The sequence below is a fragment of the Aphidius gifuensis genome, linkage group LG4, assembly GCF_014905175.1.
Source record: "Aphidius gifuensis isolate YNYX2018 linkage group LG4, ASM1490517v1, whole genome shotgun sequence".
Classification (NCBI taxonomy): domain Eukaryota; kingdom Metazoa; phylum Arthropoda; class Insecta; order Hymenoptera; family Braconidae; genus Aphidius; species Aphidius gifuensis.
In genome coordinates this window covers 17,259,608-17,269,235 of record NC_057791.1, presented here as the reverse complement: position 1 = coordinate 17,269,235, position 9,628 = coordinate 17,259,608, and the positions used below count along the sequence as shown (strand labels likewise).

At 24.1% G+C, this 9,628-nt stretch overlaps 1 protein-coding gene across 1 annotated transcript; it reads right to left on the bottom strand.

Moving 5' to 3' along the window:
• Window positions 1–5,866: 5,866 nt before the first annotated feature.
• On the bottom strand, window positions 5,867–9,557 carry LOC122855350. Its single transcript, XM_044156644.1, has 9 exons — window positions 8,957–9,557; window positions 8,578–8,864; window positions 8,410–8,514; window positions 8,230–8,310; window positions 7,972–8,130; window positions 7,665–7,908; window positions 7,559–7,602; window positions 7,277–7,487; window positions 5,867–7,191 (listed from the first exon to the last, which is right to left on the bottom strand). The coding sequence occupies exons 1-9, from the start codon at window positions 9,033–9,035 to the stop codon at window positions 7,091–7,093; spliced, it is 1,311 nt and encodes a 436-aa protein (XP_044012579.1). The 5' UTR covers window positions 9,036–9,557; the 3' UTR covers window positions 5,867–7,090.
• Window positions 9,558–9,628: the final 71 nt, after the last annotated feature.

Genomic DNA, 9,628 nt, shown 5'->3' with positions numbered 1-9,628 from the left:
TGGGAAAGAATGTGTGTTTTTAAAATGGCAGACTGTGTAACAAAAGACCACGTGCTTTAGGATATTATAGTCACGTGGACTGTCATGGTGATATTTTGGGTTGAACTGATTTTGAACTTTGTTATTGACCATCTGGGTTATTTGTTTATGTGGCTATAATTATTTAAAGATTATTATTAACAATTGGGTGATGTGAATTATTATTTTGTTGGAAGCCATTGTGTGTCATGCAGGTTAACAACAGCATGACGAGTCTGTTCTCTTCATGGTGACCGACTTTGAGGGGGGCAGACTACTTTACGTCATCAACCACGTGATGTGATAAACAAACATGGATGCCTTCTTTGGTTTAAAAATATTCCCATGTATATAATGAATCATATTTTTATAACAAAGATACATCATTACTTTTATTTTCTACTGCAAAATAAAATATATTATTTTTTTTTTTCGGTCAATAATCATTGTGGCTTAATATATCACTAGAAATTTTTGAGACAGCAATGTGATAACCTAGTTTATCATTAATCTTACTTTTTATTATTTTACTACTTTTTATTTTTTAACAAATTTTTATTATTGTTTTATTCTCAATCTGTAAATTAGCTATACCTCATCTTCGAACCGTGACTCCTCATTACAAAAAAATCTAAGCGTGAAAATTCTTACAACCCGTGTAATATGTCCCGAAGAGTTGTAAATTTATTGTTTTCATCCTCTGTTTTTGATTTTAAATCTGTATATTAATAAAATATGTATCACACTATTAAAAAAAGAAAAATAAAAACATACAGTGTTCCATGAGGCTGGCTACTGTCTGTATATTTATTTGTTTTTTGATATTTCAATTAATTTGTAGCATTAAAATTTAATCTAATCATCATCAGTACATCAAATGGAATATTTAAATAAATTTCTTAAAAGTATTTTCTAGTATATACAATTTGTATAGACAAATAATAAAACTTAACTTTGAAAAAAAAATAAAAAAAAAAACATGTCTGACTTTGTTGTTGTATATCACCTGTTTACCAAATGTCGTCATCAACAATAATATATATTTTTACAGATAAAAATTGATAAAATAAGTGAAAAAGATATATATGAATAATAACGACAAGAAAAATAATATTATGCACCCTTAATGACAAACACATACAATTGTATATGAAGTGAACAGGAAAGGTAGAGTCACGTGAAACCACCTGAACCAGCAGACTGTATTTGTGCTGGCTCTTAGTTTCATTATAACCATATATAATACCGTCTTAATGGCTAATTCTTTTAATCCGACGGTATAATAAAATGCATCGATGCATCAACTTTTATATAAAAATTACACTGTACTTATCATTATACTACCACATAATTGTTTTATAGCAAAAGTTCGTTACAATATGAATGATAAAAAAAATTCAAATAAAAAACACAAAGTATTTAAACCAGCTGGTTGTTTGAGTTTTAAAATAAATACTATTTACAAATAGTATTATATTATTCATCTCAAATATTTAATTATTTTATTATCACTTTAAAAAAATGGTAAAATAATTTTTTACATTATTATTTTTAAAATTGCATACATGTTTTTTATTAATTTTTTTTTTCTTCTTCATAATTCAGATCGTTGGTCATATGAGTAATGATTAATCAATGATACTCATCAAGGATAAGACTAATTACTCTGACAGTGAATAAAAAATATAAAATATTCATGTGAATATATATAGTGAAACTGGTCATGGCTTCCTTAGCTTATAGCCGTCGGTAAAATAAAAAAAATAATACATCGACAAACCGAAACGATTTCTACACACGTATATATAAAATTTTACAGTAAATATATATATATCTAAGCATTAACATATAAATAAATATATATTTCAATTCACTCATGATATTTAAAATTGCTTTTAGTCACGGTTAAATCGTAGACGTTGAATACATATGTGTATTAAGTTACGTGAAGAAGTTGGATAGTATTGCGAAGTTGTTTTTTTTATATTTATTTATTTATATTTTTATGATTCTTATCAAGTAGCCGCTTCCCACTGGCAATCGAGTGTATATATTCACTCAAAAGTACAAGAGCACACGAAGAGACGGTTCTTGATATTTTATGTTTTAATTTTTTTTTATTTTTAATGATTCAAGCAATTAGCCACGCTGAATGCCCTGACTTCTCATCATTCTACATACAAAGTAAAATTATTTTCCCACTTTTTTGATGATGTTATACTAAATGGCTATCTTGACGACACAATAAATATATATACAATACACTCTAAAAAATATACAATCAACTAATAATTATAATTTTATATAATATTTATAATTAAAAATATAAAATTAATTTAATAATTATTATTTAAAAATATAAAAGTAGGTGAATTTTTTTTTGTTTATTTATTAGTTTTATTTAATGAAAAAAAAAACACTATAATTTTAAAACTTTTTTTTTTTATATTTATTGTCTGACTATAATGTGATTTTTCTACTGTTCATTGTTATGTTAACACTTTTGCTTTTACCAGTGTAACAATTGAAATGGACACACAATATGACGATGGCATTTTTTATTTGTCGAAAAAAAAATACATTGTTTGAAAAATAAATAAAAAAAAAACATGCAGACGTAGACTGGATCTTCTTAAAATGAAAAATACACTGTATTGTAAAGTTGGTGGATGAAAAAAAAAAAAAATATATGAAAGAAAAGTTACAAAGTCCAAAGAAAAAATGAAAAAAAAATATAGTAATGGAAGACGACGAGGTGTTATCGCATTATCGTATTGCGGCGCCTTGTTGTCCGGGTATTTCTTCGCGTCATCTAACCGAGCACTCTCTTTTTTAACGGCATTACGTAAAGAAACTCATGCAAAGATGATTTATCATACAGTGTTATTTTTATTTTTTTAGTATTGTCCACAGAAAAGAAAAGTGTCTATACATAATCACATGAATATTTGAATATTTGAATATACTTGTAGAATAATAAAAAATATAATATATTAAGTAGTGTAAATAATTTTTTTTTTTTTTTGAATGCAATCAAGTACCAATGTACAAAAGAGATGTTGATTTTGTTAAACTTCTTTTTTCACCTTATTTTATTTTTTTTCAGGGATATTAACGGCCAGAAAAAAAGATTGCGGGGAGGAATTGCTTTGAAATTCGGCAATTTCATTTGCCGTACAACCGACAATGCAGACGCAAGAGTGAGTTAGCAGAGAGTTTAAAATCCTGATGATGTTTTAAGAGAAACAGAGAGAGAAAGATAAAATAAAATGAAAAAAAAAAATATGTATATATAAAAGAGAAAAAGAGAGATGGATAAAAAGTTGGGGTACGGTCGTCCGAGACACGGATGGGTGGTGAATATGCAAATGTAATTGATATTACTTTTTAAATATTCCCCATTCTACAATGAAAAAAAATTTATATATATATATATTTTCATCCTTGTTACTCTTGTTTAAAATATACATTTGTTTTATTATTTTTCTTTTTTTAACTTACAGTGGCAAGCACAGTCTGTTGTATGTAACTATTTCTCTGTTTAATTTTCACTATATACATTTAAACAGAGGGTGAATTTTGTGTCTGGTTTTATTTACTAAAATTACTTTTATTTTCTTGGTTATACTGCAAGCCATTTTCATTTACTTTGAGATAAGTTTTTCTAATTAATAGACTAAGATGTACTTTAAGATTTTATTGGATAATCTGGACAACTAAAAATACTGTACACAAAATTATCTTGTTGCAAATTAAACCACAACTATTTTATTTGAATTTTTAATTCAAACTTTTATTAATTTATATTTTTATGAAAAATATTATATCAACAATGATTATTTTTTTAATTATTAATTATTATTTTTTTTATTCTTCAAACACATGTACGTCCATTATAGACAGGAAGTTTTTTTTTTTTAAATTTTTTTTTCACTTTTGATGGGAATAAAAAATAAAAATTATCATATCAGAGTATTACATCAATTATATTTATATATCAAAGAAATATAATTTTATTTTTCCACTATTCAGAAATATATTTAAACTTATATTTATATTTTTTTTTTGTTCTTGATTTTTTTCTGTATTTATCTAAACACAATCCAAGCATGTAGTCAACACCTGCATAGTCGATTTTTGCAATTTTCTCATGCACTTATATACATATATATATTTTTATTTTTTATTATTTCTTTTGTGATAGCGGTATTATATTGTATGGAGCTATCTTTTGCCAGCAATTTTATTTATATTTAATGTAAAAGATTGTTGTTCAAAAAAAAAATATATATATAAAATTGTATGTATATACAGGGTGTTGTTGAATAAAAGTAAAAGGTGAGAAATGCAGGGTAAGAACAACACAGACCATTGAACATTAATTTACAAAGCGTATCTCAAAGAATTCCAGGGGTTTTTCAAACCGCCAAATCAGGGGGGAAACCATTGACTATATATCTCTTCTGTTTTATATATATAAAGTATATATTTTTTATTTTTTATTTTTTTCAAACTGTATATTCACTGGGGCTTTACTTAACTCGTACCATTTGGATCCAATGGACTTGTCCACGTAACTATAAATCAACCCTGAAATATTATGCACATAATAACACTCTACAAGGTGTTTGTATATTTACGCATTATTACTAACCTTAAATACAACATTAAATAATTCGATAGTATATTTTTTTTTTTTTCATTTATTTTTATGCTCATAATTTATTTTGCATTGTAAATAAAATATCAATACATTGCTCATGTAAAAAAAAAGAGAAAAAAAAATACATAAAATGAATTAAACTTTGACAATAAAAATTGATTTATAATTTTATTTTTTTTAAGTGATGTTAATGATCAAGATTTCATTATGATCATTCTTGACATTATCTTGATTTTTAATATTGACAGTTTGACATCACTTTCATGAAGTTAGAATTTAATGATTTTTTGTCTCTCAATAAAGTTCCCACGAGAGACAGATCCAGTTTTCCATTCAATGATTTCAAGTTATCGATAAATTCTAGATACTCTTAAGATTGATTTTCTACTTTTTTCATTTTTTCTTTTACTACATTCACTTTATTTATACTTTTTTTTACCACCATTGTTAGAGCTGAATGTTTTTTTTTTTTTTTTTATTTTTATACTTTCTTCCGCTTCTTCACCATGATTTTATTTCGTTGCATGAATACCCCCGGGTATTCGTGTGCTGCCAATAAGATTTATGGTAATCCATTTCCTTGAATAATTGGGTGTATATATAGTTGCAAAACTGATTTTTTATTTTTTTAATTTGTTAAAAATAACGGTTTTGTTATATTTAAACTTTTTCTTATTGCTTTATTTATTTTTTCACACATATTTTTATTTTTGATAATATATAAAACTTATTTATCATCCCCTATATTATATATATGTTCAAAAGTATTTAGCTCATGATAAATATTAATATCATAATTAAAAATTAATATCCCGCATGTTAACATGACAAATTTGTCGGTAATTTTTTTTTTATTGTAAAATATATAATTTGACATTTTTATGATTAATTAAACTGTTTAACATGATGTGGATGATCATACAATATTATTTTTTTTTTTTTCATATATTTATTGGAGTAATATTTGATTGGAATAATTTCTTCAACACCCGTATGTGAGTATGTCCACTCTTACACCTTATTTTATTTTTACATATCTTTTTATCCAACAATTTAATGAGAATTCCTCGATGACAAATGATTAACTGAATTGAGTATTAAACTGCGGGTATTACTCTTATTTTTTCATTTCTTTTTTAAGCAAATGATATGGATGGATAAAATAATTAAATAAAACACCTTGAGGATATTAATCAACATTCGTTTGATTCATAACGAACAAAGTTTAATTATAAAAAAAAAATAAATTTCATTTTTTTATATTTATCTACAACAATATATTAATATAATTTTACATTTATAAAAGATAAGATATTATTTTTTTTAATTAAAAACCTAAACGCAATTGAATATTACATTTTTTTTACTCTAAAAAAAAAAAATGATTTTCTATTTTTATTTTGCATTGAAGTTTTTATATTAAGAATGATCTTAATTCGTAGTTTTTTTTCAAATAAAAATTGATTATATAAAATTAAAATATAACAGGTTAAAAAAATTAAGAAAAAACAAAAAAATTTACTCAAGAATTTTATTTTTTAAATGTTTTTTTTTTAATTCTTTTGAAGGCTTATAATATAATAGTACTTAAAAAGTTACCGACAATAAATTTTTTATAAATTCTCAAACATTGTAAACACGCATATATGTATATATTTATAAAATTGCGTGCTATTGGTAATTACCAGGTTGTTCTCAACGTGATAATATACAAACATATATACAGTGATGGCGGATTTTTTAGATTTAACAACACTGGCATTTGGACGACGTTGTTAACCGTCACACTGTTGATTTCAACGCCAATTAAACACCCGCTTGTCAAGGAGACAGCCCACAATATACCCTACGATTCGTTGTCGCACGCGATGCGTTGCCGCTCTCCGTTATTATAACGTGTCATTGACGCCCACGAAATGGCGCTTAATGACCATCAGAATCATTTCATGATTCTATATTTATTAATTAATTATTTTTTTATAAAATTTTAAATCAATAAATTACAATATATACTTTGTAATGCTGCAGTTTATCTCTAAATAAACATTTTCCTAATGAACCGTTGATGAAAGTTGCGTGTTTTATGGAAACATTTATTATTGAAGAAACAAAAAAAAAAAAATATAAAAAATAAGTAAAGGAAGTTGCCGACAGGTTCAAACATAAAAAATGGAATTAAGTATATAAGAAAATAAAATTTTTTAAAAATGTGAATGAAGGGTTAGCTGATCGGCAAATGAGATCAAGCCATTTGTCGTTGTCGCCGACTTGAATATATATATGTAGCATGCAATTTATTTTAAACTTATACTTTGTTGATGTATATTTTAAAATATTTAATGAATTCAATATTTATTTAATTCATTAACACTATTAGTACTGTGGTATTATTTTAAATTAATATATAAATTAATTTCTTTTATTTATCAAACGAAGGATAATTAAAATGCTGAGAATAATTATAAATATCAAAACCATCAGTCCAATTATATAAAAAAAATTTGAAGGTTCTGGAATTGAAAAAATAATTGAATTAAATTGTTAGATTGATTTTTTTTTATGATGTAAGTTTTTGAATAATAATAAATTATTTACCTTCGACAATTATTGTGACATTTGACTTGAGTTGAAGGCCTTCAAAAAGATTAAAATGACAAGTCCATATACCACTGTGACTATCGTGAGCAAAGTGAATAGTCAAACGACAAATATCCATTTTTGTACCTGCAATAGTTGCTGGAAATAATGTACCATTGGGACTTTGAATCGAACAATTGTTGAGTCGTGCAAGTACAGTGCATTCAATCTGACAAATATACAGTTTTTTTTTTTTTTAAATTACACATAACAATTTTGATTCGAATAATAAATAAATACCTTGAAAGTCTCTTGAAGTGTTGCTTGAACACTTTTTTGATTTTCTAAAAATTCAAAACATTAATTAATAAATTTATCTTCAAGTATTTTATTTATAATTATTTACCAAAAACTTTGATTATGAATTTTTTTTCTTCACTAATTGTGATTAAGCTTTTTGGCAAAAATCGCCCGGTCCAATTTCCATTGTGATTATAATTTACTTTACGTATTTTATATTCACAATGATTTGAATTTAATTTTATCAATTCATTATTTGGATTTATCAGCTCACAAGATTCTTGATTTCTCTTATAATTATCCACATTGAGTTTTAATACTTGTCGGCTATTAATTTCCCAATATAATTTCTATAATTTATTTAAATTAATTATTAATATTTTTTTTAGTTAATTATTTCATTTTCAACTTACAATACCAATGATTATTTTAACATATGCATAAATTTTTGTGTAATTATTATTCACAGTTAATAACCAAGTTCCAATTTTATCTGGTTTTGCGAGCATTTTAATTTCACATAAACCAATATTTTCATAATCTTCATTTTTTATATTCTTCATATCAAGCTCCTTCATAAAATGTAATATAAAAAAAAAAAAAGAAATATATTTTATCAGTAGCTTGAAAAAATTGCTATTTATAAAATATAAAAATAAATAAATAACTACAATGTTACTGTTTAATTTCTCAAGATGACAATCTACATTTTTTAAATCAAATGTGTTCTCCTGTGAATACGTTAAACACTCCTAAAAAAAAATAAACAGTTTTTTTCTTTTTTTAATAGATCGTTAAAATATACAAATATAGTTTATAAAATTTTAATAATATTAAAAATTTTTTATGACCTGTTTATCATAACATTTTTTAAAAATGTCAGATTTATTTATTTTAAAAGTAATATAATCATTTTGATTTACGAATAATACTTCAGATGGCAATGGTTTCACCTCCTGTAATACAATAAAAATGCCAACAAATTATATTTATCATTTTTTTATTTTTCTTTTTATTACCTTTTTTTCATAGACAGTGACACTTTTAGATATGTTTTCGTTATCAGCAGTGAATATCCACTTGCCCAAATGCATAGACGATGCATTTAAAATTTCAAATGTGCAAGAAGAATTATCCATTTGTAAAAATTCATTGTCTGTTTCGTTGATTGAAATACTATAATTATTAATTCCTTCAGGGCTAATATGGGTCACATTACAAATACCAATAACTTTTTCATAGCTTTTTGATTTTAATAACCAAATTTTATCTTCAAAATCAGTGTAGACATTATAATTATTCTCAGCTAAATAAATTATCATTTTAAGTATTTATTAACTAACTTATTTGTTTTTTAAAATTAACATTTAAATAAATAATATTATATATATTGTTTACCTAATTCAATATCAAGAGCTGATTGAAATTTTAATTTCAAGATGAAAAATAAAATAAAAAATATCAATGATTGATTCATTATAGTTACTGCACTTTTTTTATTGACTTGGAATATATTTAACAAAAGAAAAAGTTAAAACACTTGCTTCAACACTAGTCCAAACAATAATATTATTTTTTTATTTTTCAACATGCCACTAAACGATGAGTAATGGGAGCAAACGACGTTTAACGATAAAATGAAAAAAAAAAAAAACGAAATAAAAATATTATCGTACACAATAAATTTTTTTATCGCTTTCTCAAAATATGACTGTTTAGTTGGTTATTTTTTAAACTCATTTTTTTTTATTATTATATATTTATTTATTTTAATTATTTATATTTTACATAATTATGTTTATTCACATCGATCATCAATGATCAATTTATTTAACCAAGCTATAATTTTTCTTCACATTAATTTTGACATAAAAAAATATTTATCTCATTGATAAAAATGAAAAAAAAATTTATCAGTAGCTGCTAAAGTCAGTTATAAAATAAAAAGACAAAAAATAAAAAAAATTATCGTGCATGTAGGTCGAGCGGTTAAATAACAATAGACGATAGTAGAAACAAGTCGTGCGTGATTTGATACAAAAAAAAAAAAATAATAATATTTAAAAAAAA

Coding starts and splice junctions, on each gene's coding strand:
- LOC122855350 (XM_044156644.1), bottom strand. CDS start 9,035: ATGAATCAATCATTGATATTTTTTATTTTATTTTTCATCTTGAAATTA. Junction 7,603..7,664: donor ATTCATAATCAAAGTTTTTG/GTAAATAATTAT, acceptor TTGAATTTTTAG/AAAATCAAAAAAGTGTTCAA. Junction 7,488..7,558: donor CACTTCAAGAGACTTTCAAG/GTATTTATTTAT, acceptor TATATTTGTCAG/ATTGAATGCACTGTACTTGC.